At 46.7% G+C, this 26,400-nt stretch overlaps 3 protein-coding genes across 4 annotated transcripts in view; 1 reads left to right on the top strand and 2 right to left on the bottom strand.

The window, feature by feature from the left end:
- Positions 1 to 7,475: 7,475 nt before the first annotated feature.
- LOC127301325 (dihydrolipoyllysine-residue acetyltransferase component 4 of pyruvate dehydrogenase complex, chloroplastic) lies at positions 7,476 to 10,284 on the top strand. Its single transcript, XM_051331544.1, has 6 exons — positions 7,476 to 8,538; positions 8,650 to 8,841; positions 8,943 to 9,030; positions 9,110 to 9,180; positions 9,281 to 9,364; positions 9,941 to 10,284. Exons 1-6 carry the CDS (start codon positions 7,714 to 7,716, stop codon positions 10,043 to 10,045), a joined length of 1,365 nt encoding a protein of 454 aa, XP_051187504.1. The 5' UTR covers positions 7,476 to 7,713; the 3' UTR covers positions 10,046 to 10,284.
- Positions 10,285 to 10,418: 134 nt separating this feature from the next.
- LOC127303945 (heavy metal-associated isoprenylated plant protein 26) lies at positions 10,419 to 11,226 on the bottom strand. Of its 2 annotated transcripts, none has more exons than XM_071820226.1 (3): positions 11,089 to 11,226; positions 10,902 to 10,989; positions 10,419 to 10,744 (listed from the first exon to the last, which is right to left on the bottom strand). In XM_071820226.1, exons 1-3 carry the CDS (start codon positions 11,098 to 11,100, stop codon positions 10,557 to 10,559), a joined length of 288 nt encoding a protein of 95 aa, XP_071676327.1. In that variant the 5' UTR covers positions 11,101 to 11,226; the 3' UTR covers positions 10,419 to 10,556. The 2 variants fall into 2 exon arrangements, with proteins under 2 accessions (XP_071676327.1, XP_071676328.1); XM_071820227.1 differs by having other exon boundaries at positions 10,902 to 10,986.
- Positions 11,227 to 12,152: 926 nt separating this feature from the next.
- Positions 12,153 to 26,400, bottom strand: part of LOC127303944 (uncharacterized) — a 58,658-nt gene continuing 44,410 nt past the window's right edge. The window contains exons 4-6 of the mRNA XM_051334657.2: positions 13,367 to 14,488; positions 13,038 to 13,251; positions 12,153 to 12,937 (exon numbers count right to left, since the gene is read on the bottom strand). Of these exons, the coding sequence (XP_051190617.2) occupies positions 12,153 to 12,937; positions 13,038 to 13,251; positions 13,367 to 14,488 (2,121 nt within the window). The remainder of the gene's footprint in view (positions 12,938 to 13,037; positions 13,252 to 13,366; positions 14,489 to 26,400) is intronic.

Here is a 26,400-nt window from a genome sequence, read left to right as displayed (position 1 = left end):
TAACTAAGTTGTGCTGAAGGTCGAGGGAGCTAGCGGGGTACTTGTGCCACCGTGAACGGCCCTCCTTGGAGTAAATTTTAATCATGCTCTTAATGATGAACCTGCTAGTTGTTTGCAATAAGCTTGTGAGTTCTTTTTGACTAATGTTAAGCTACGGTTTTTGGCACTTCCACCATCCAAATTTGCTAGCCTCTTCGGTACTGTGCATTGCCTTTTGCTCACATTGAGAATTGTGCATACTTCGCCAGTACATCCAAACACATGGGAGGACTTTCTCTTGTTCTCCTACACATAAGCCCATACATCTCCTCAAAACAGCCACCATACCTACCTACCACAGCATTTCCATAGCTGTTCCGAGATATATTGCCATGCAACTTCCATTTTAAATTACATTACATGTTGTCGTTTATTATTTATATATTGCTTTGCATGATTCTATACAGCTGATGTGTGGTTTACCCATGTTACGCTAGATCATTGCACATCCTGCTACACTAGCAGAGGCATACAGTTTCATACATCATGTTTTATTCATTATGAGTTATTTGTACCAAAAAGTGTGTTGTCATATTAGGATGTTGCCCCTAAAAGTGAAAAGAGCCATGGAGGCCATCGAAAAGAGAAAAATAAAAGAAAAAAAAAATAGAAAAGACAAAGAAAAAAGAAAAGAAAAAGAGAATAAAGAAAAAGGGGGCAACATTACTATCTTTTATCCACACTTGTGCTCATGTTTTAGCACCTGCATATTCATAGTCATCATTTGTGCTCATGTTTAGCACCTACACTTCATATGAGAGAGTTTTCATGTTTTACTAGTATAACTATGTGGGGAATTTACACTATAGAACTTGGGTTGTATATTCCAATGATGAGCTTCCTCAAAAGTGCTCTAGGTCTTCATGAGCAACCAAGTTGGATGCACCCCCACTAGTTCCTTTGGAGAGCTTTCATACACATATAGCTCTATGTGCATCCGTTGCATGGCATTCACTACTCCTTGCATAGCTTCGATCATAAGGCTTCCTCTTGTCTAATGATCACTTATAGCTTTGTAAGATTTTCTTCCATTTGGCCTTCCAAACCCCCATTAACGTTCTTTATGCCATAACATCCTGGTGCTAATACCAAATGCTTGCGCTCACCGGTTGAGTAGACTTCGAAACATTTGATTCATGATGTTCATGTTTATGTTTACTTGACTGAATCCTTCTTATGTTGTGAAAATTTACTTGATGCTTGGAATGAAGGATAGAACTTCTACGCTGAATACTTAACACATATTTAATGAACTTTGTACGGTTTCATGTCTTTGAAGCAATAGTTCATGAAAACTTCTAGCTTGTTTAACCCTTACATTATCATCTCTTATATCAATATAGACATTTGCTTTGAGTGATTTGATCTCAGTTCATATGGTTAACATTATTATTGGATCAAGATTATGTTGGTAGCATGTCACTTCAGAAATTATCTTTGTTATCGTTTACCTACTCGAGGACGAGTAGGAACTAAGCTTGGGGATGCTGATACGTCTCCAACGTATCTATAATTTTTGATGTTCCATGCTTGTTTTATGACAATACCTACATGTTTTGTTCACACTTTATGATGATTTTATGCATTTTTCGGAACTAACCTATTGACGAGATGCCGAAGCGCCAGTTCCTGTTTTTTGCTGTTTTTGGTTTCAGAAATCCTAGTAAGGAAATATTCTCGGAATTGGATGAAATCAAAGCCCAGTATCTTATAATTCCACGAAGCTTCCAGAACACCCGAGAGGGACCAGAGGAGAGCCACAGGGGGCCCACACATGTGGCCGGCGCGGCCAAGAGGGGGGCCGCGCCCCCCCTATTGTGTGGCGGCTCCGTAGCCCTTCCGACTCTGCCTCTTCGCCTATAAGAAGCCCCCTGACCTAAATCTTCGATACAAAAAAGCCACGGTACGAGAAACCTTCCAGAGCCGCCGCCATCGCGAAGCCAAGATCTAGGGGACAGAAGTCTCTGTTCCGGCACGCTGCCGGGACGGGGAAGTACCCCCGGAAGGCATCTCCATCGACACCACCGCCATCTTCATCACCGCTGCTGTCTCCCATGAGGAGGGAGTAGTTCTCCATCGAGGCTAAGGGCTGTACCGGTAGCTATGTGGTTAATCTCTCTCCTATGTACTTCAATACAATGATCTCATGAGCTGCCTTACATGATTGAGATTCATATGAGTTTTGTATCACTATTCATCTATGTGCTACTCTAGTGATGTTATTAAAGTACTCTATTCCTCCTCCATGATGTAATGTTGACAGTGTGTGCATCATGTAGTACTTGGCGTAGTTTATGATTGTGATCTCTTGTAGATTATGAAGTTAACTATTACTATGATGGTATTGATGTGATCTATTCCTCCTTTCATAGGCTGTCGGTGACGGTGTGCATGCTATGTTAGTACTTGGTATAGTTGTGTTGATCTATCATGCACTCTAAGGTTATTTAAATATGAATATCGAATGTTGTGGAGCTTGTTAACTCCGGCATTGAGGTGCTCTTGTAGCCCTACACAATTAATGGTGTTCATCATCCAACAAGAGAGTGTAGAGTGGTTTTATTATGTGATCAATGTTGAGAGTGTCCACTAGTGAAAGTATGACCCCTAGGCCTTGTTTCCAAATACTGCAATCACCGCTTGTTTACTGTTTTAGTGCATCTCTACTTCCTGCAATATTACTACCATCAACTGCACGCCAGCAAGCTATTTTCTGTCGCCGTAGACAGTCAAGTATTTTCTGGCGCCGTTACTACTGCTCATATTCATTCATACCACCTGTATTTCACTATCTCTTTGCCGAACTAGTGCACCTATACATCTGACAAGTGTATTGGGTGTGTTGGGGACACAAGAGACTTCTTGCATTGTGATTGCAGGGTTGCTTGAGAGGGATATCTTTGACCTCTTCCTCCCTGAGTTCGATAAACCTTGGGTGATCCACTTTAGGGAAAACTTGCTGATGTTCTACAAACCTCTGCTCTTGGAGGCCCAACACTGTCTACAAGAAAAGAAGCGTGCGTAGACATCACTCTGCATGGATGTTACTCTAGTTCCACCCATCAATTTCACCATCTCGAGATAATCAACTAACCAATCCTCAGGATCTTGCAAGCCGTCGAATTTTTTGTAGTTATCGGGTAGTTTAAACCCTGATGGAACTCTAGTTTTACGGACTCGTCTTGTGAAACACGGGAGCCCACACATATCTTCTTCATTGACCTCTGGTGAGTGCCTGCGTTCCCTTCTCTCCTGTCGCGCTCTGTCTACCCTTGCCTGAGTAGCTGCATCTCTTGCCCCACTCGTTCTTGCAGGATCTTGTACTGTTGCCGTAGGTCGTGGACTATTTTGCCTTGCTGATCCTTCGGGAGGCGTACCTGCAAATGCTGTGCCCATCACTCCAACTCCTGCCATGGCCATGTTGTACAATAGTTCCCTTGGGTCTCCAGGAGGTGGCCTGGATGCGAGTATAAAAGTTTGCGTTGCCATGTACCCAGCTTCTGGCATTTTGGGAATAATGTTCCCCCTTGTGTCTATGGACATGAAGGACATGTCGAGGTTTTGAACTCGATTCTCCCTTTCAGCCTCAGGTATGTTTTGCAGTCGAGATCTTGCTCTGTTATGAGCTGCTCTGTGACTCTCTCCCGAAGTACCTGATTGTCGACTCAAGTCCGCCCTTCGCCTGCTTGACGCGGAAGCTGCGGCTTGCCTCCTGTCTAGCTCAATTCTCTATTTTTTGAGCTCCCGTCTAGTACGAGCAAGTCTATATTGGTAAGCTTGTGACTCTTCAGGTGTCGCTGCTATGGTCATTGGCTCTGTGCCATCCATGGCTCTTGCAACTCTGTCCCATACTGCCTGCGGAAATTGCACCATCTCTCGTGTTCCAGGCCCGATATATTTGGTCCCCAGACCTCGCGTGAGATATGCGGGATCGACGTACGGATTTCCCGCGTCGTCAAAGTTCTCTGATGTCTCCTCTTGTGGACGACTTGTTTCTCCAATTGCATAGATTTGATGGTATTTTGAGTTTTGAACTTTGTCAGGATTGGTGACACCATCATATAGATTGGTGAAGACCTCTCCAATAATAGTGGATCTGTCGATGAAGTTGAAGCTGTCGATGTTGCTCGAGTCATCGCTTATATTGGAGTCCGCGGATGACTCGAAGGACATGTCGCAGAAGATCTTGGCGAGTTTTTCACTTGCCATAGTGTTGATGAAGCGTGGCGGCAAAATCTCCTCGTCTCCTGTCTCAGTCGATGACGTGGAATTCGAAAAATCGGAATCGATCTCCGATAATCCCGACGAGATCGGAAATTCGAGACGATACGATCCTTCCTTTTCGACGCGGAAGTGGAACTTGCCAAACGTCATCTCCATAGGCTCCTCCAGATATGCACATGCATCCAAACGGGAGGGCGGGTGAGGAACAAAATCGACTAGATCAGTTTCGATATGTTTACCTCTATCCATCGCGTTGCTTGCTACCGAAGAAGTCGACGATCTTGAACGTGCCATCGAGATCAGCTCCTTGTCGCCTCCAATTCCCACAGACGGCGCCAATTGACAAGGGATTAACTTATCAATGCCTACGAGTTGTAGACTAGGGTTTAGTTGGAAGTAGAGGGCAACTAGATCTCGAGGGTTTCAGCCGAAAAGTACTCGACGATTGAGAAACTAGGGTTTGCGTGAAACAATGAATCGATCCTTTCTTTGTCCCTCGACTCCCCCTTATATAGGAGGCGGAGCCGAGGGATTCGTGGTACACAAGTTACAGAGTCCGGGAGGGTTTCTGAACCGTCCCATAATAATTACAAGCTGATATTCCTAATACAATTCTATCTTTCTTTAATACTAATTGGGCTTCCAGGCTTCATATTCTTTGACTCGTGGACCTTCAATAAACCCCGGGTACCATCTTCGGCAGGCCCATTGGGGATGCCTATGTCAGGCGGCAATAGAGTTGCGGCGGAGCCGACAAGTAGCCGAGGCATGGAAGAACTTGGTGTTTTCATCGCCTTCAAGGGAAAAACACACTTTTGCCCAAAGCCTCCAGTAGAGAGCTTTTTCCTTGACAGCAAGGTGGAGGGCGTCCATAGTAAGGGAGTGGAGGTGGTTTTCATGGGGGTACAGAGGATGGTCTTACTCCAACAAGTCCAGAAGGCTGATCAGAATGCGGCAATCATTTTCCCGGAAGAGGGTAGGGGAGGATCTCTTCGCCCAAGCTTTGCAGTGGAAACGACATTGGCGAAGGCGTGCGGCAATTTGGGTAGTAGGGTCATGTCTAGTCGTCCTAGCCCAGGTGGAACAGATGAGGTGTTTAAAACCATCGTGAAGCCCCCAAGAAGCATCGTACCGGAAGTGCCCGCGTTTGGGGATGAGGGTGGAGATGGTGGCAATAAGGGGGACGTGGTCGGAGGTATCATGAGTGAGCGAGGAGAGAGTCGACGAGGGGAACGTGGCGTTCGAGGCATGGTTAATGAAAACACGATCTAGCCTAGCGAGGGTAGGATTATTGCGGCGGTTAGACCAGGTATAGCTACGGTCAGTTAGGGGGAGCTCGATAAGGTAGAGGTTATTGATGGAGTCATTAAACATGGTCGCATCGTTGACAGAGAAGTTGTCGTTGTTTCGGTCGGAGGGGTCACGAGTAAGGTTGAAATCCCCGACAATAATCCAAGGAGTGTCGCCGTCCGGTTCATGAGTGGCAAGCGACTCAAGGAACAGGGTTTTCTCCGCCCTATCGCAGGGGGCATAAACGTTAGTAAACCTAAGCGTGAAGCCATCTGCGACTAAAGCGAGGTCCAGGGAGAGGAGGTGGCGGGAGGAGGTCTCGTTTGCTAAGTTAAACATGTTTTGATCCCAGGCGGAGAGGAGTCCACCTGAGGCCCTAGTAGAATCGACGGCGCGGAGAGACCGGATGTGGGAGGGGAGGAACGTGGCGTCCTTAGAAGGCAAGAGAGAAGTGAGCTTCGTTTCTTGGATCGCAAGAAGATTGGGTTTGGCGGCAGCAAGGTCCGCAAAGACAGCGCAACACTTATCGTCATCTCCTAACCCCCGAACGTTCGAGGTTTCGATTACGAAGTTAAGGCAAGCACTCATAAGGAACAGAAATTGCACCAGGTAGCAAAAAAGAGCTTACTGCCATAAATTTTAGAGGTAAACAACCAACGATGGTTTACAAGGAACACCGGAGAGGAGACCGGCCGCGTCGATGCCAAAGCATCATTCGGAACCGGAGTACCTCGTCTGCCTTGTTGACAGCGTCGGGGTCAACGCCGCAGGCAGAAGCAAGCGCACAGTGTAAATACAAACTAATCACCATAGGGCATTTTCAAGCTCATGTTTGGTTGCCTGCAGTACCCACCACGTCCATGGGATGCAAGAAATCAGGCTGGATGATTGCACTAGGTATTATTCGTAGCACACACGCTACTCAAAGCACCTGCTCGAATCAGTAATTTCTGGCAAGCCAGTCTTGTTCCAGTCTTGTTCGAGGTGCGGAGGGGAACACGGCTGCACGCCTGTTGGTAAGTTTGCACGAAATTAATCGTTCTCACATTCACTGTGTCTATTTCACCTCGTATGTTTTGATCTACAAAACAGTTCTTCGATTTCATGATGAGCTCTACACAAACACACAATGCACATCGACAATCACATTCTCGCGATTGATTCCACGTTCCAAGTTTTGTTAACTATAACTCTTCAATTTTGTGTCTATGTTTGAACTTTTTGTTCAATCTCATCAAATTCACGAGGCTGCCATTGTTGTGTACCATGCCACGCACCCGCGAGGTCGACAAGGAATTTGAGGTTGATGGTTTCTGGGATGACTATATTGTTGAGTGGTGATCGAGTGTCGATGCCGACTATCTAGTGTCGAGTCAGTGTCAAACTAGTGTCTGCAGCGTTCATGTGTCGAGCTATGGTTGTATGAACTATCTGTATCGATCTATGGATCAATGGACAGTTCAATTATGTGTCGAAGTTTAGATTTTACTTCAAATTATGTGTCGAAGTTTAGATTTAAAATATGTCTAAATACATTTATATCTTGACAAAATTAAGACAACTATTTTTAGACGGAGATAGTACAGCTGGAGAATTTTTAAAGGAGAGGTAATGTATTTTACTTCATCTAAGTTTTAAGAAAAAACAGATGATGTAAAAACAAAAAAAAAGCAAAAAAAATGCATCGTATGATGTAAATTATCTGTTTGCTCTAATGATGTGATCTTTTGTCGAGGACAAACGGGTGAGATACCCGACTCAACAACTGTGACGGAGACGGTAGACGGCGCGAAGAAGTTACCGATCAGGCGACCACAAAGAGAGCCGTGAAAGTTCCATCGAACGGCCGGATTTTGTTGCTGTGTGGACCAGATATCTTGATCGGACGGCAACAATAGAGTCCACGAATTACGGAACTAACCGGCACAGTCGCACCTTCCGGTTGGTGGGCGGTATCCTTCACCGAATAACATTTCCTTTCCCCTTCACTGCGCCGCCGCCGCCGCCGCCGCGCTCGCCGGATTCCGCCACATTATTTTCCGCCCACGTCCTCCCGGCCCCGTCCTGCAGGCTCGCCGCTGCGGCAAGCTCCTTCGCATCTCGAAGTTTACCACGACAAGCTGACTCATTTAGTCGGGTGATTGGCGCAACCCGTGGGCCATGACGCCGATGGCTTCCCTCTCCCTCTCGGTCTCCACCGTGCCGGGGCGCGCGCGCCGTGCGACGAACGTTCAGGCCCCTCGAAGGCGGCGCATGGCGGTGGTGCGGGCGAAGGTGCGGGAGATCTTCATGCCTGCGCTGAGCTCGACGATGACGGAGGGCCGGATCGTCTCCTGGACGACCGCCGAGGGAGACCGCGTCTCCAAGGGCGACCCCGTGGTGGTGGTCGAGTCCGACAAGGCCGACATGGATGTGGAGACCTTCCACGACGGCATCATCGCCGCCGTCCTCGTCCCGGCCGGCGGGACCGCCCCCGTCGGCGCCCCCATCGCCCTCCTCGCCGAGTCCGAGGAGGATGTCGCCCTCGCGCAGGCGCGTGCCCAGGACCTATCCAAAGCCCAGGGCGAAGAGCCCCCTCCTCCCCATGCCGCCGCCGTGGCTCCACCCACCGTGTCTCCCGCTCCGGCGCCAGTGGCCGCGCCGACGAAAAGCATCGCCACGCCTCATGCCAAGAAGCTCGCGAAGGAGCACAGAGTGGACATCTCCAAGGTCGCCGGTACCGGGCTGAACGGCCGCATCACGGCGGCTGACGTTGAGGCAGCCGCTGGCATCCAGCCAAAGCTAAAGGCTGCTCCACCTCCAGCCCCTGCGGTTTACTCTGCGCCTCCAGCAGTAGTGCTGCCTCCGGTGCCTGGCGCAACAGTGGTACCATTCACATCCATGCAATCGGCGGTGAGCAGGAACATGGTGGAGAGCTTGTCAGTGCCAACATTCCGAGTTGGGTATGCCATCACAACTGATAAGCTTGACGCGCTCTATGAAAAGGTATCATTGCTATGAACCTTCCACAAAGTATTGAATTGCATAGCTGAATCCTCGTGATACTGCCCAGGTGTTCATGTGTGTGGTGACAGTTGATTAAAATGGATTTGATAGGTTAAGTTGAAAGGGGTCACAAAGACATTGTTGCTAGCGAAAGCCGTAGCCATGGCGCTCGCTCAGCACCCAATTGTGAATGCCAGCTGCAGGGATGGAAAGAGCTTCAGTTACAACAGTAGTATCAACATCGCGGTGGCAGTTGCCATCGAGGGTGGCCTTCTTACGCCTGTCTTGGAGGATGTTGATAAGGTACAAGCTTATTGCATTAGTTGTTTTTTCTGATGAAATGCAACATTTTTAGCATCCGAGTAAGTCAGCTGAAAAGCTCTAAACTAAAATTGACATGGCAGGTGGATATATATCTGCTTGCACAAAAGTGGAGAGCCCTGCTCAAGAAGACGCGCTTGAAGCAGCTTCAACCAAATGAGTACAGCTCAGGTATAGAACGTGTGTTCTGGTGTTTTGACAATTGGTATTCATTGACACTCTGCTTACATGCTGATCTGCTAATGTATAGGGACATTTTCGCTGTCCAATCTGGGTATGTTTGGGGTGGATAGATTTGATGCAATCCTTCCACCTGGTCAGGTTAGTTTTTTTTCATCGCTGACCTGTCAGTACCAATGCAGATAAAATTGCTTTTGTGCGACATAAGAACTAAGTACTGCATGTAAATGGCTTGATGCAGGGGGCTATCATGGCTGTTGGAGCATCGAGACCTACTGTGAAAGCTGATAAGGATGGTTTCTTCAGTATCAAAAACGAAATGCTGGTTAGTCTGCTTTTCACATAGTTATAATTTGGATATATTGACGCTCTGACTGTTGTTTAATTTGGATACAATTTGGAGTGTGTCATAAGAATGCGACTGAAATTAATGCGCGCGAACCTAGCACATGTTGCTGAAGTATATTACTACATCATATCATATATAATGTTAGAGCACAATAAGTATGTAAACTTGGTTGGCTACCCGGAGGTGCTGACAGGATTTTCTGTTTGCCTGAGCTGGCTTATCTAACAATTTGGTCAGTTGGTCTGGTTCCGAAACTGCAAGCACATTTTGAGTGTGTGGCCTCATTAGTTTTAACATTTTGAGTATGTTTTGTGGCAACTATCAAGGATACTGAGTGTCTCCTGATTTCCTTAGAGGCTGTACATTCTCAGTACTAACCTACAAATGGTGTGTTTCTTGTCAATCTTTTCCATGATCATACTTCACAGTATATGCCACAGACCACAGTTAGACCTTTAATCCTCCAGTTACAACCACATCCTTTTGTTTGGTGGTAGTAACAGAACTCCCTTCAAGCGCAGCTCCTAACGAAGTTTCTTATTGCCTTTTCAGGTCAATGTTACTGCTGATCACAGGATTATATATGGCGCTGATTTGGCAGCATTTCTCCAAACGTTTGCAAAGATTGTGGAGGACCCTGAGAGCCTAACATTGTAAGGAGAAGTTCCTCACAGGTGTTGCCTGCACGTCCGTGATTTATCTGGTTCCAATTGGAACATGATGATAGTACTAATAATGGTGTGGAGAATCCGCCGAGATGTTAAAGATGTAGAATAGCCACAGACAACACTGTATACTCTTTCTTTCTTGGATGTAGATACCCTGATTCAGCAAACCATGAATAGTCTACATTTCTTGGAGTGTTAATAATAATAATGCAAAAGATCTTTTTTACATTCAGAATGTCTGTTTGTGGCTTGGATGATGCTGGTTAGCAAGAAATCAAGGTTAAGCAGTGCTTCAGTGATGAAGTTCACTCGAAAAACCCATACAAGAATCTACAAATCATGAATATATAAGCGTGCACATAAAAAGAGAGGTACTAAATCCTCTGAAAAGTAGGTTTCATTTGGCAGTCGATGAGTTTCAGGTACTGAAGCTAGAGCAGCAGCATCCAGGTGCTGGTAGCAGCAACACAAGTAGCTAGCGTGGGAGGCGGGTGAGAGATTCAAGGCATATGCTGGGCCGCAGCGTTCTGCTCGTCGCCGGCCTGTGGCCCCATGGCCTCCCTGAGCTCCAGTATCTCGACGCGCCGGTTGGTGCGCTTCCTGATCTTGATGGCCACGTCCTGCGGGCTGAAGGCTCCGCACACGCTCACCCGGCCGTGCTTTCGGTCGATCAGGTGGCTCTCCAGCTCTGCAAAATTTGATTCAGATCAACACCCAGACAAGACAGATGACAACTTCAGGTGCGTGAAACCAGTACTGGCCAAGGTACAGGTTTGAGAGAGAGAGAGAGAGAGAGAGAGAGAGAGAGAGAGAGAGAGTGTGTGTGTGTGTGTAGGAGGTAGCACCTTGCATCTGGAGCAGAGCCCTCCTGATCTTCTGGTAGCACCCGTTGCAGTCTATGCTCATCCTGAGGGTCATGTAGTAGAACTGCTGCTGAGGACAGTAGACAGAAAAACATACACCTTGTCAAACCTGCAGCCTTCCAGGCTGCAAGCTGCTCATATGTACACACGAGAAGGGATCGGCCATTACCCTATACTCCATGAAGACGATGAGGCTGCTCTTCCCGGGCAGAGGCGCGGCGGTGTCGACTGACCGGAGAAAGCTTCAGGGTCTGGGGGAAAAGTTGCAAGGAAAGCAAGAACCTTAGGTGCAGACAGTATGGAATTAGCGTGGCCTAAGAGCCTCTTTATGGCCATCCGGTTCTCTGTTCCACTGTGGGCACGATGTGCGTTGTCGGAATCAGATTCTGCTTCCCAGATTTCCTTTGCCTTGTGTTCTTCGCCTTTCAAGTCCAGGTAGGGCCTGAAAACATATGCTCTCGGTATTAACTTATGCTTTTCAGTCTTCTTCCAGGCTATAGCTTGTACTTGACAGTTTACCTTTATGCATTTTCATTCGTTGCCGCATTAGCAATAGTTTACTGTCTGTCTGAAACTATAGAATCATATATGCAGCAAGGGGTAGCGGTAGTAATATTTCAGTGTTCAAACAAGAGATGGAATGCATAGATTTGTCACCGAAGGACCTGTAAAAAGCTGCGACATATACGTTAATCTATGTGAACATCTCCATGCTTTTCTGTATTCACTGGACTTTTCCAGCCTTGCATACACACCTAATTTATGCGTTGTAGGCCACCGGATTAACTAGCCGGCTAGTTTGACCTGCCAGTTTAATCAGGAAATTATGCAAGAAGAAAAGCAGCGACGCAGTGAAGTAAAAATAGGATTTGGCCTCTAGACAGTGAAACTGGTCTCAACCTGCATGATGGTTTCCAGGATCAGATTCCTGAATCTGTTGCCCAGTTTGTGCTGCACCACCAACACCAAGCCAACAACCTACTCTACATGCCCGGATTTCTTCGTCACAGACAGCACCATCTACATAATGTAACGATAGGTAAACACCAAAGTTGAGGAGAAGAACAGATTATGAGACGAGTTTCTCAATTTATTCTACAGAGTACAAACACCACTCTGTCTGGAAGGGATTTAAAGAGCAGTACATCAAGATGGCAATGCGCAAAGTCTTGAGAAATGGAATTCATGCATGAATCAAAAGTAAAGCTCAGCCTTCATATCCTGCTACTGGTTTCATTCACCATCTGACAGGTCGATCGTTGGTGGCTTTGTGCTGGCAGGAGCCTGTTCATTGTTCTTGCATTCCTCTTTGACAGTCACTGAATTCACCGGCTCAGTACCTCCATTCAGGGCAGAGTTGCTTGCCTGGCTGCTTCCGTCAGAATACCCCATTAGGGGACCAGATCCTCTAGCCTTACGTTCAGCCCACTTCAGCACATTTTCAGACTTCAAAAAATTTGTAAGATCAACTCTAGGACGCTTGGCATCAGGGAGTGCACCGTCAGCAACAGAAATGCCACCTCCCTCCTGACTCTCCTCAATGGAGCAATGGAGGATCGTTTTCTGCGCAGCTGGCTTTGCAGCTACATACTCAACTTTCTCCCTTGATTGCAGCCTTGCCCTAGGCGCCGCCACTTCTGCCGATATGCCTTCAGCCTTGTGAGTAGATTGCTGGCTGCTGGTGTTCTGCGCCGCTGGCTTTGAAGATATGCCACCAACCTGCATTGATTCCAGGATTGCTATTGGAGGTACTGGTTTTGCAGATCGCTCACCCTTGAGTCCCTTAAGGATTATCTTCCCCGCGGATTGATTAGCATGTCTTGCAGCACCCATGCTGGATAGCATGCTTGCCCCCTTCTGCATATCTAGTTCTGGCCCAACTTGATTTTTCATTACATCAGGAGGCGGCAATCGATCCGCGACATCTTTTCTTGGCATAAAACTGAGCCATCTTTCACCAACCCACTCAAATGAGCGCCGCAGGTCCCCCTCGAGGATCTCCCTAACTATCCTCTGTCCTGTAAATTTTGAAAAACATGAAAACGTTGTGCTAAAAAGCGGAATACTAGAGGAGTACAAGGGAAATAAGATCACATGACAAACAGAAGTAGTAGTCACCTGGGAAATATACTCTTACACGGCCGACAGTTTTCGGCTCCAACACGATCCCCTCCCACCATCCGTCTGGCCTCCGTACGTCGACAACTGTCCCAGCGGTCACCGGACATGGGGTATTGGGCAAATCTGAAGGAAAGGGCCGAATCATCGGTCTCCCAGTAAGGCGTATGCCCAGCCGGTCAGGTAGAGCAGTTCTTTGCAGTTTAAGCCATTCCTGCAAAAGAAAGCCAATGCCAGGTTAATACTAATTTCTAACTCAGACTGCATCAACCCATTTGATTAATTACAGAAGAAAGCACTGCAATGCGAGACAGAAATAATAAACCAACCTTGAGATGTCCTCTCCCTTCGGCGTGAAGGATATCTTGGTACTTGACCTTGATTTGAATGATATCGTCCTTGCGCTTCTTCTTTACTATCACACCTATGAACCAACAGCCCCTGATGCCGCTGTCCTGGGACAGGGCTTCAATACGGCAACCGATGTCGAAAAGTTCATTTGCATTGGGCTTCACAACACTCTGAAGCAAGCCAGAACCAGAAGCAGACCCACCTGATGGATGGAGCTTCACCATGGCCTGCGCATGGGCTGCATTGCGCGAAGGCTTGTTCTCCACAGTCCCAGTCTTTGGTGCATTGACATGATCATTGTTTTTGCCGGTCTGTTTACTGGTAACATTTTGTCGAGGGAGCTTCTGCACGATCTGGTCATTGGCTGCATGACACTGTGGGAGCTTCTGCACGGTCTGGTCATTGGCTGCATGACACTGTGGGAGCTTCTGCACGGTCTGATTGTTGATAGCAACATTTTCTGGAGCATCCTTTGCGACAATCTGATCATTTGTTGCATTGCATGGTGGGAGCTTCTGCACGGTGTCGATAACAGTAAGGGCAGTATGGGTTTCGACGCCCCGATCACCATTGACATTACCCGGGGCAGCTGGGTTTTGGACGAGCTGGTCTTCACTGATTTCGTCGTGCTTCCTCTTCTGCCCCGCATCAGTTTTATCTGTGCTAGGTTCCGTGGAGTGCACCATGGAAGAGGGTGCCCTAAAGAGTGCCTGAACAATCTCCTGGTTTGCATACCCTTGAAGATTTGCGATGTTAAAGGGCTCGAGAGTGCTTCCCACGATCTGCCGCTGGCATAGGTAGGGTTTCCATTTGCTGTGCTCTTCTTCGTTTCTCTGGAACCACTCAAAATGCTGGTCATTCAGGACCGGAGCCAGTCCCTCTACCCAATTCACTCCGACATCCTGCAGCCCATAGGAGAAGAAAACCTCCCTGTCATGAACATCCGGGGGCATTGCAAGAGTTTGGTCATCGCCGGGTTTCTCCAGCCAACGTGCCACGACCATCTTGTTTTCGCTGCCGTCTTCATACAGATCTTCCACGTAAGCAACATAGCTCTCTGTCCCTTCTACGCCTTGTTGGATGTAAATAAAATCATGAACCTGCAAAGGTAGCAGCCGACAATTTGTAAACCAAGCTGCATATCCTTCGAAGCCAAAAAAAAAAGAAGGCTTATGTGCGGATGACCCAAGAACGTACCGAAATTCTCATTCCGTTGCGGTAAAAGGATGTGTAACGCTTCCGCCATTGATCCAAGTGCGGCAGAGGACCTAACCATGCAAAGCCTTCTGGGTTGTTTCCAGTAAATGTTATAGGGCCGGCATCCTGGATAAACAACAAAAATTAACCTCGTAAGTTATGAGGAAGCAATCCTCAGCAACAGGATAGATAGAGGAAAAACATAGTGAAATCATCATACCATGGACGCGGAGCTACCACCATCATGGTCAACAACAGAACATCCATCAGATGTATTAGCCGACGTAGAGGTTCTATACGGATTATCTGCACAAATGGTTTTTAAAGAAAGAAAGTCAGGCTCCACTCATGCATCCTCGAAAAGGAAATTAATCCATTCTTGAAAAGGAAATTATTTCATCCCCGAAAACAGAAGGTATTTTAGCGCTCGTGTCCCTAGACCAAAACATCGGATCAGATCTGTTATGTCATAGTAAGAAACAAATACATAAACCCAATGTATTAACTGAACATCTAACAAGGAAGCCAGGAAGGAATGGTGTTTAAGCCGCTGAAATTTGATATGCATCTGCCAACTTATTTGTCATCCTACAGAAGAAAGGAGATAAACACATACTGTAACACAACCCAAAATGGTAGATAGATAGGGCTAATAAGGGAACACAAGGAGAGCATTGTGTCGCGCACGTCCCTGCATGGTATTCAGTCTCCACTCATCGTGTAAAAAGTATATATTTCGAAAACGTAATTAAATTCCTTCGCTACCAAAAAAAAAATCAGATCCATATCCCTAGACCAAACATCAGATCAGACCAAACGCTAGAGCAGATTTATTGTGCCATATTAATAACCAACAAAAGAAGGAAAATAACATAAACCCACTGTAATTTTTTTGACAACTTTATGGTAGGGGAAACCCACTGTTTTCATCTAATTAAACCTCTTACGAGGAATAATCAGATAGATCTACTGTGTCATAGACCAAACACCAGAGCAGATTTATTCTGTCACAGTAATAAAAAACATAATAAGAAGGAAAATAACATAAACCCAGTGTATCCGCCCAACATGATATGATGAATACATCAGATCTACTTTGTCATACACCAAAAACCGGGGCAGATCTATTGTTTCATAGTAATAACTGACATAATAAGAAGGGGAAAAATAAACCCAAAGGTATTTCACCGAACATCAAACGAGGGATAACCCAGATAGGCAGATACTGCTGATCAGGGGACACAAGGAGAGCAGTGTCTCGCGTGTCGGTGCTAACACGAGACAAAAACATGACTGAACAGAAGAAGAAACGGACCTGGATATAGTTGTAGACAGCAGCGCAATAAACACCAAAAAGTTCCCCAAAAAAAAACAAATTATGCTAACCAGACAGTAGAAACATGAGAAAAAAGATGGGATCTTGCGTTCAAGACGTAAACTTCCCTAATACGAACCATATTCATATCGATCGCCGGAGCGATGACTCAGTACAAACACTAGCTTGCAGCCTTGCACTAAAACCATTCACCAGTCACGTCAGCACCCAGGAAAGGAATGGAACAGAGAAGAGAAGAAGAACGCTGGCTACCTGCGACGAGCGAAGTGAGCCAGTCCATGACCTCCCTCCTGGTCTTACACCTCAGCTGGCGGCACTCCATCTCCACCATTGCAGCCCTCGACGGCCCCGGCGACTGGGCCACCGCCGCCTGGATAGACCGCAGGAACTTGGGGTGCGCCGAGTACTCCATGCTCCCCACGCCCCAGAACTTCCCGTTCACCGCTGGATCCCTCTCGACCTCGCCGTCGAAGTCGCCGTCGCGAGGCCGCGCGCGGCGGAGATAGTAGCACACCAGGCGATTCCCATTGCCGTCCAGCAGGACTTCCTCCTCCCACCCGACCCACTTCTTGCTACTGCCCTCTCCCGCGGCTGCCGGCGGAGGAGAAGAGCGCGAGCTCTTCGCCATGGCTAGAGTGAGAGGAAATCACCACCACCACCTGGTGGTGGACGAAAACCAAATGGGGAGCGGCGGAGGGGGGCTTCAAACGGGTGGGGGCCAAGGAGAGGGACCGAAATGTGAATCGTAATTCGAGTGATGGGGTATGGGGTATGGGGGCTTTTTATAGGAGTAAACGGGGATGATTTTTTGCAGAGTGCCCTGGACTTCACAGGAATTTCATTTCCCAGGGATCGATCGTGACAGTTTGACCCTAGTTGTGCTAGGAAATTCTGTCCTAAGGTTTCAGTTTTTTTTTTCTTCTACATCCATAAGGAAATGAGGAGCAAACTCTATGAATGGGGGAGAGGGTGGTGGGTGCGATTTATGCGCCGGAAAAGGCGAGCATGATATGTGACTGTGAGAGGAGGGGACTGATGGGCGGGGAAATGGAGAGTAGAATGTGTGATGTTGATTATGGACAAGGGAAATGGCGATTATGATATATGAGGGCGACACCGGTGGGAGCTGATTTGTTGGCGGGAAAATGGAGAGCATGTTAGGGAGAGGACGGTTTCATGGGCCGGAACCAACAAGCATAATATGTGAAATGGGAACTAGTATATGGGCCGAAAAATGGAAAATATGATAAGTGAGGGAGGGGGCGGATTTATGGGAATGAAACAATGAGCTTGACGTGTGAGAGATGAGGTTGAAATATGGACGGAAATGGCGAGCCGAATATGTAAGAAAATGTGACTAATTTATGGGTGCGTGCTACGCGCACTACCGGTTCCGGCAACCTCTGCCCCTTGTCATAATGACCCGTCGCTACCACTTTTACCAGCCCACTACGAGCTTTGTCTATCAAATTCGAAAACGAAGACATGTTTAAACTTTGAAATTGATATATTTCAAATTTCAGTTTGAGAGTTGAGTGTTCCTGCTCTACAAAAAGGAGAAAACTCAATATGATCAACTTTAACAAAAAAAGATTAGCCAACTTCCAATCATAGTTTCCTTTGACTTTTAACCTTACTCCACATGAAAAATCAACCAAAATACCCAAGTTTCAACTCCAATGATCAAAGTTTATTTCACACACACACACAAAATCTAGGACCCAATACCATCATCTTTAGTACTTGTGGCTTGCTTGGTTAAGGCAGCTACTGATGGTGTGACAGACCATGTGTGTGCTGGCTAACGATAGCGTGATAGCCATGCGATAAGCTAACGGGGACAAACAGAAGCAGGGTGTCGCGCCTCTAGATGTCTAACACAAGATGGGATTGATGAGAAAGAAGGCGAGAGTACAAGACAAACATAGAGGACATGAAAAGATAGAAACACGAAGAAAGAGGAAGAGAGATCCAAGAGAGGACGCGATGAATTAACAACGACCGATAAATATACAGAGAAACCTGAGAAGGTACATCCCACACGCATGCGCTGATGTCGAATTCACAAGTGTCTGTTAATTGGAAATTTCTTTGTGTGGGAGATCTAAATTAAGAAAAGTATCCTACTTTGATGGTGTCCCTCATGGGAGACGAGGAAGGGGAATTTTATTTGCGTTCATGTTAGCGAGATCTATTGGGTCGATGGTCATGTATTTGTGGGGGATCTGACAAAAAGAAGAAAATTCTGAAACAAGTAAAATAAATACCTTTGAAATTAGCCGAACTTCCTCCATCAGATCTTCTCAATCGTATATATAGAGTTTCATGGCTTAGATCTGAGTTAAGCCGTATACTTTCTTGTATAGCTTTGATGCTATCCCCATCCATCGCCATTTAGCAATGTGTTCTCTTAAGTTGCAGGGCCTAGTTTCTAGCCGACAAACTGTGCAAACACTCTTACGTTTTAGCAAAAGATCTTTCATTGGAGCAACTATTTATAGTCAATTTCGAGTGATCGTCCACGTGGTTTCTTCGCATCGTTGTCGTCTTGCCTGCCAGGTGTCTATGAGCCTATGAGGTACGTGATCGGTTGCCACATGTCTTGACTCTTGAATCGATTAATGTACAAATTCGAAAACATTGTTCTTGTAGTGGAATTCCATGTGCTTCTTTCTTTCCATTAAGCTAGACTCATGATGTAATATATGGTTGTGTTAGTTCATACAAATGCACCATTGAATTGTAAATGATTTTCTTTACTTGTGGAAAAAATATGATGCAAACCCATGATCATTATTGGTTCTTGAATCCCAGGTCCCTATGTTTTTGCCAAATGAATTTAACTTGATCATATTCCATCCCTATTATGTAATATCTAGCATAATTTTCCACTATATGCTCTTTTTGGAGTTTAATTGCTATCGTTGTTATGCCTTTTACTCTATAATTAACTCGGTAAAAATGCAAATATTCTAACTAATGATTTCAGGTTGTTTAACAAAGATTTAAAAAATGATATATGGCTTGCATATTTAAGAGAACCAAACGAGGGACAAATTCTAGCAACAAGAATAATAATATATACTGAGGCCTAAAGTGTAAAATTCATTTGTGAGAGGAGTCAAAAATAAAAATTAAAAAACATAGGGGCTGGAGTAAATGTATGCTTCGTCGTGTGCTACCTAGTTTTGTCTCCTCCTGGCCAGTCTACTCCAAATAATCTTCACTTTTATAATTCCTTCCTAACATATGATTTCTCTTTTTGCCCTTTGCAGGTGCCCATGCTACTCGGTTCTGTCTAGGTCAAATTTGGAAATATAGCACAATCTTCTTCGCATTAATTCCTGTGAGCTGTTCATTATTACCAATTAAAATTAGTACTAGTACTACTAAATCTCGTATATCCAGCATATCTCCACCATTTAATTTGCTTCCACTGTATTTATGGCTCTACTTCTTAATTCGATATACTACGATTTTCCTTGAGCCTATTTCTTATTGCATCAATTATTTAAAATACATTAATGCATTAATTAGTTGAGATATATATCGACCATTTAATGCATTAATTTGCTTCCGCTGCTGTATTTTTTTTAATACATTAATGCATTAATTGGTCGAGATATAGAGATATATCTCGACCATTTAAGGCATTAATTTGCTTCCGCTGTTGTATTTTCTAGCTCTACTCCTTAATAACCCGCTACCATACGATTTCCAGCTCATGGGTATACGTGTACGTGCGTATAGAGGCTGGAGTTTTTGGCTCCGAGTGTACAACCCATTTGGCCATTTCGGATGGGTCAAACTCCAAGTGTTTGCGTCAGAAACGTTACGTAGGCTCTATTCAATAGCACCAGTGAAGGGTGCGGTCCTTGAGCCGGTGAGCGCCTCGCCATTCATTTGACCAGGCGACCTCGCTTGGGCTGGCATGTGGTTCTAAGGACATAAAAGAAGAACCACGAGGATGGGGGTGGTGGTCTCTGAAATGCACACGTGGAAAGGGGCACCTCTGGCTTCGGTCCAGGGACACGTGGCGCAAGGTGATGAGAGTCATGTGTCCTCATTGGAGAGGAGGTGTTGCATCCCGTACACTCACTATAACAGGTGGTGGTATGCGGCTCCACCATGGCACACTAGGCACTGGCCACCACAACCACCGACGTTTTGGTCCGTTCTGCGTCTTAACTTTTCCATTTGAAAAGGTTTTCTCTTTCCCCTAGTTACGATCACCATACCATCAAAATATCGTATACATGTACAACATTAAGGAGTATATTATTTTGGTTCTACTCCTTAATAATCCACTACTTTACGATTTCCAACTCACCAGTATACGTGTAGGTACATATAGAGGCTGCATGTTTTGGCATGGAGTAGAGTACTTTTCGGTGTGGTTGGTGACTAGCGTCCAGCTACATCGCAAACGCTGCTCACATGAGCCAGTAATGGATGGATGGGGCAACCTCGCCGGGGCGGCCATGTGGGCCCAGACGTTAGCCACACCAACAAAGAACCTGAGGGGTGGCGGTGGTACACTCCATGCACATGTGGAAAGGGACATCTCTCACTAACTGCATCTATCTGCCCGGTCTGGAGCATAGTTTTAAAAACCGGAGCGGACCGCCGGTTGAACCGGAAAAAACCAGAACCAGACCATCCACTGGTCTCTTAAGCGCACTGGACCGTACGCGCATGCGACCCAGATAAAACCGGTGGGACCGCGGCTCGACCGGCGGTTTCAGCAGAAAACCAGCCCTAACAGCTCGACATGTACAACATTAAGGAGTAGATTATTTTAATTCGCAAAAAAGGAGTAGATTATTTTGGTTCTACTCAATAATCCACTACTTTACGATTTCCAGCTCACCAGTATACGTGTACGTACATATAGAGGCTGCATATTTTGGCACGGAGGAGAGTACTTTTCGGTGTGCTTGGTGACTAGCGTCCAGCTACATCGCAAACGCTGCTCACATGAGCCAGTAATGGATGGATGGGGCAACCTCGCCGGGGCGGCCATGTGGGCCCAGACGTTAACCACACCAACAAAGAACCTGAGGGGTGGCGGTGGTACACTCCATGCACATGTGGAAAGGGACATCTCTCACTAACTGCATTTATCTGCTCGGTCCGGAGCATAGTTTTAAAAACCGGAGCGGACCGCCGGTTGAACCGGACAAAACCGGAACCAGACCATCGACTGATCTCTTAAGCGCACTGGACCGTACGCGCATGCGACCCAGATAAAACCGGTGGGACCGCGGCTCGACCGGCGGTTTCAAGAGAAAACCAGCCCTAACAGCTCGACATGTACACATTAAGAAGTAGATTATTTTAATTCGCAAAAAAAAGAGTAGATTATTTTGGTTCTACTCCTTAATAATCCACTACTTTACGATTTCCAGCTCACCAGTATACGTGTACGTACATATAGAGGCTGCATGTTTTGGCACGGAGTAGAGTACTTTTCGGTGTGGTTGGTGATTAGCGTCCAGCTACATCGCAAACGCTGCTCACATGAGCCAGTAATGGACGGGTGGGGCGACCTCGCCGGGGCGGCCATGTGGACCCAGACGTTAGCCACACCAACAAAGAACCTGGGGGTGGCGATGGTCCACTCCATGCACATGTGGAAACGGACATCTCTCACTAACCGCATCTATCTGCCCGGTCCGGAGCATAGTTTTAAAAACCGGAGCGGACCGTCGGTTGAACCGGAACCAGACCCTCCACGGAAGTATTAAGCGCACTGGACCGTACGCGCATGCGACCCAGATAAAACCGGTTGGACCGCGGATCGACCGGCGGTTTTAGGAGAAAACCGGCCCTAACAACTCGATGGTCCAACCGCTTGCCGCGCGCGAGAAAAATTACGAACCAGACCCTCCACTAGAGTGTTGAGCGCACTGGACCGTACGCGCATGCGACTCAGATAAAACCGGTGGGACCGTGGCTCGACCGGCCCTAACAACTCGACGGTCCAACCGCTTGCCGCGCGCAAGAAAAATTACGAACCAGATCCTCCACTAGAGTGTTAAGCGCACTGGACCGTACGCGCATGCGATCCAGATAACACCGGTGAGACCGCGGCTGGGTCGGCGGTTTCAGGAGAAAAACGACCCTAACGACTCGACGATCCAACCGCTTGCCGCCCACGAGAAAAATTACTGACTGGGACAGGAATGGAACCCGTGTCGTACTTCAACTTCCCTACCAGTTGAGCTGCGTTTCTATTATGCATAGAGCAGACACAAGTTCTTTTTATGTGGAGAGCTCTTCATGGAATCCTTCCTCTAAAGAGTATCTTAATTAACAGACATATTGGCACGTCTGGAGAGTGTCCGATCTGCCATCAGGGGCCAGAGGACATTATGCATCTTCTTTTCAAATGTCCTACGGCCAAAGAATTGTGGCAAAGTCTCGGTTTGGAGAACATCATTAATGAAGCAACTTCCATGGACAGAGCGGGATCAGCGGTGCTGGAGTACTTACTTCGACAGAATGGTAACACTCTCCCTGGGTTCGAATTTGTTAAACTAAAAGAAACTATCTGTGTATCAGCCTGGTATCTTTGGTGGATCCGACGCCGTCGAACGCACAATGAGGAAGTTCCACCATTACTCAAGTGCAAAATGTCCATTCTGGCGATAACTGCAAACGCGATGAAGGCTGAAAAGAAAGCCCCTGCAGGGACGGGCAAGTGGATCAGACCTCCACCCCGTACACTGAAACTTAACGTCGATGCATCGTTTGTTCTGGAGGAGAAATTAGGGGCAACGGGAGCTGTCCTTCGTGATTTCATGGGAACCTTTGTGCATGCAAAATGTGAGCTATTACCGCATGTCCAGACTGCGGCGATGGCTGAAGCAATGGCGCTCCGTGAAGGACTGAAAATGGTTGAAGAGATGGGCTGTCATCACGTCATGGTTGAATCTGACTCGGCTGAAACAATCCAAGCGCTTACAGGTGAAAATAGATGGTGGAATGAATCTTCTGCTATCTTTGCTGACTGCATCGATATAGCATCCAATATTGGGGAGGTTCAATTCATATTTTGTCCTAGGGATGCAAATCAAGTAGCACATGAAATAGCCAAGTATAGCTTTCAGCATAAAATTGCTTGTAACTGGGACGATGAGCCCCCTAGTTTCCTATTAGACAAGCTCCTAAACGATGTAACTATGATTTGATCTATGAGCAGCAAGTTTTTTACGCGCTCTTTTCCTTACCAGGGTACCGAAGGGGACTGGAAGGTTTTTAATGAGGCGGCTTGCTTGCTAATATATTTATAGTTTCAAAAAAAACGCACGTACACGGTGGCACCAAAAAAAATGAACCACCTCAACACCTGATAGGTTTCATGCTTCCAACTTTGTGCTCCATGGCACACATGCGTGTTAGCTGTCTGCTGGCTTCCCCTCAAAAATGTAAAAAAAACAGCTATGTGTTGGATGGTTAACAGATTTGCTGTATGTAAAATTGCATACATGTGTGTACCTACTTAGCTGTTTCGGACATTGCAAAGTTAAAAAGTTGGTGCTCAGCTGCTTACTAATTTGTTATGTTATTATGTAAATTATTATATTAAATTGAAGGTTTAAAATATTTTTACATATATAAATATTTATTTATTGCGGCATTTATACGTAAAAAATATACTAATCTATGTCTTAAAAAACCAGATAGTGAACCGGTGAACCAGTGATCTGACCGATAAAAACCTGAACCGACAGCCTCACCGGTTTAGTCACCGGTTCAGGTTTTAAAACTATGGTCCAGAGGACACATGGCATGGGTGAAGATAGAGCTGGGCGCATCCTACGTCTAGTGTGGGCCGCCAACGAAGAAGTGTCACATCCTCTACGCGCGTCATAGATGGTGGGACACCAGACCCTGACCACCACAACCACCGACGGTTTGGTCTGTTCTACGTCTCATTTATTTTTCATGGCATTTGGAAAAGGTTTTTTTTATTAACTTGGGATTTCTCACTGCCGACTATTTTCCGCGACAAACTTTATATTTGCACTGTTGCGCTGCAGTACATTTTTATTTGTCCATTAACACTTCCCACAAACCACACCATGTCACGAGAGAACACACAAAAAACTCCTAAACGATAATGGATCCTCAGCAATCGAAAGAAAGAAACAACCGGCTATTTGTCTTGCGCGGCAGAGACTGTTCACTGTTGTAAGTTAAAGCAAATGAAGGAATGAACTATGTTATATTCCATCAATAATCTCACGGCATGTACAATGGTAATAGCACTCCATGTCATATATATATAGATAATAGTATAGACAGTGTCTACAATGGTTTGTCTGTAAGCTATCTATTTTTAGCCATAATCATGTGTGAATATAAGTTATAGACACTCTTCATACAACAACAAAAATGATGTCTGTAATTCATCTGTAATAAGGCTACAGACTGTCTATAATTTTACAGATAGCCTTCCTCTCTCTGCTCATTCTCTTTTCTCCACATCACCAAAATCACCTATAACTATCCCTTACAGACGGCTGAGTCATCACCATTGTACATGCCCTTAGGACAAGGGGAAGGGACGAGAGTAACAGTCATGTCCGATCGTGGGAGCGTGGGAGAGTCGCGACGGTTGTAATGCGACCAACTGTGTGTGCTAATTACAAGTAAACCATTAAACTCGTGTTTATTAAATAAATCCTAACACTTCCTCTTATCCTTGTTTGTCTTTGTGACTGATCATCTTGTGAATAACTTCCTCCAAAAATCTTGTCGGAATGGGCTACTAGGTAGAAGCTGCTCCGGAGCGATCTGGAGCTTGTCTATCAGCTTGGCGGAGATGAGGTTGAGCCCATCGCCCCCATCCACTAGCATATTGCGGATGAAAATGTTGTTGATCGTGGGCGACACCACGCCAGTTGTGCTCTCTGGATGATCCTCTACATCGAACGTGATGGGCACGTGTGACCAATGCAATGGGTGTTGGTCAGCTATCATTGGCCGAGCGGTGAACACGGCGCGGGAGAGCCGCTTCATCTCCCCTTGAGAGCCCATGGTATAAGCTCCTTTGTGGATGCAAGCAGCATCTCTCACTTCCTGGAAGCCTTGGTCTTCATCCTCGCCATCGTCAGCCCCTCACCCCAATGATGGTTGTCCCCGAGAGCCACTGACGGGTCCCCTGGGTTGTCGCGTCCTCGTATGGCCCTCCTTCGGCGCCACCACGCCGACCAACATGCCCGCTAACGCGCGCGGCCTCCCCCGTCGACCCTAGTGGGGCACGCCCGCGCTAGGTGCATGGGTTCTCCACAGACGAAACAGTTGTGGAGCATCCCGTCGACTTGACGGTGTTTCCGTGATTCGACTATGAAATGCAGAGAATTACAGTCTTGGAGTTCATGCTGATCGGATGCGTGGAAGGTGCACCATGGACCTTTGGCAGTCTTCACTACCGCCACCTCTGCAATCACAGGCTTTGTGGGCTCCACCGGATTGCGGGGATCCGTGATGAAGGCCTGCTTCTGATTCTGCTTCCGCTTCTTGTTGGTCCCGGTGTCCGCGCTTATGGGCTCCGCGGTGGCCTTGGCGGCCATCTCAGGGCCCATGTGCCCCTCCTTCATGAGGGCGCACTTGTCCACGAGTGAGTAGAGGACATGTGTGGTGCGGATGAAGCTTTGCTTCTTGCCCATCTTCTCCGGCATCCGAACATCATGAACCTTTCTTTGAAAAGTGTTGATGATCATGCGGCCGTCTGTGTTGGGGATGTTGTGTGACACTTGAAAGAACCGTTGCATGAAGCTACACAGTCTCTCATTGGGACCTTAGACTACCAAGTGGAGGTAGTTCATTGTTCCCGGGCGTTTGTGTCCGCCCTAGAATTCTATCACGAAGTTCTCACACAAGGAGGCCCAAGAGCTGATGTATCCTTGCGGTTGGTTGATACGTCTCCAACGTATCCATAATTTTTGTCGTTCTATGCTTGTTTTATGACAATACTTACATGTTTTGCTTGCACTTTATAATGTTTTTATGCGTTTTCCGGAACTAACCTATTAACAAGATGCCACAGTGCCAGTTCCTGTTTTCTGCTATTTTTGGTTCCAGAAAGGCTGGTCGGGCAATATTCTCGGAATTGGACGAAATCAACGCCAAACATCCTATTTTTCCCGGAAGCATCCAGAACACCGAAGAAGAGTCGGAGGAGAGCCAGGGGGCCACCAGGAGGGTGGGCCGCGCGGGCCAGCCCCAGGCCGCGCCCCCCTATGGGGAAGCCACCCTGTCGACCCTCCTGCGCCGCCTCTTCGCCTATATAACCCCTTTCGACCTAAAAACGCAGTACCAATTGACGAAACTCCAGAAAGACTCCAGGGGCGCCGCCGCCATCGCGAAACTCCAATTCGGGGGACAGAACTCTCTGTTCCGGCACCCTGCCGGGACGGGGAAGTGCCCCCGGAAGCCATCTCCATCAACGCCACCGCCTCCATCATGCTC

Source organism: Lolium perenne, chromosome 5 (assembly GCF_019359855.2).
Source record: "Lolium perenne isolate Kyuss_39 chromosome 5, Kyuss_2.0, whole genome shotgun sequence".
Taxonomy (NCBI): domain Eukaryota; kingdom Viridiplantae; phylum Streptophyta; class Magnoliopsida; order Poales; family Poaceae; genus Lolium; species Lolium perenne.
The sequence above is the reverse complement of the archived record's forward strand: the minus strand, read 5'-3'. Positions and strand labels throughout refer to the sequence as shown.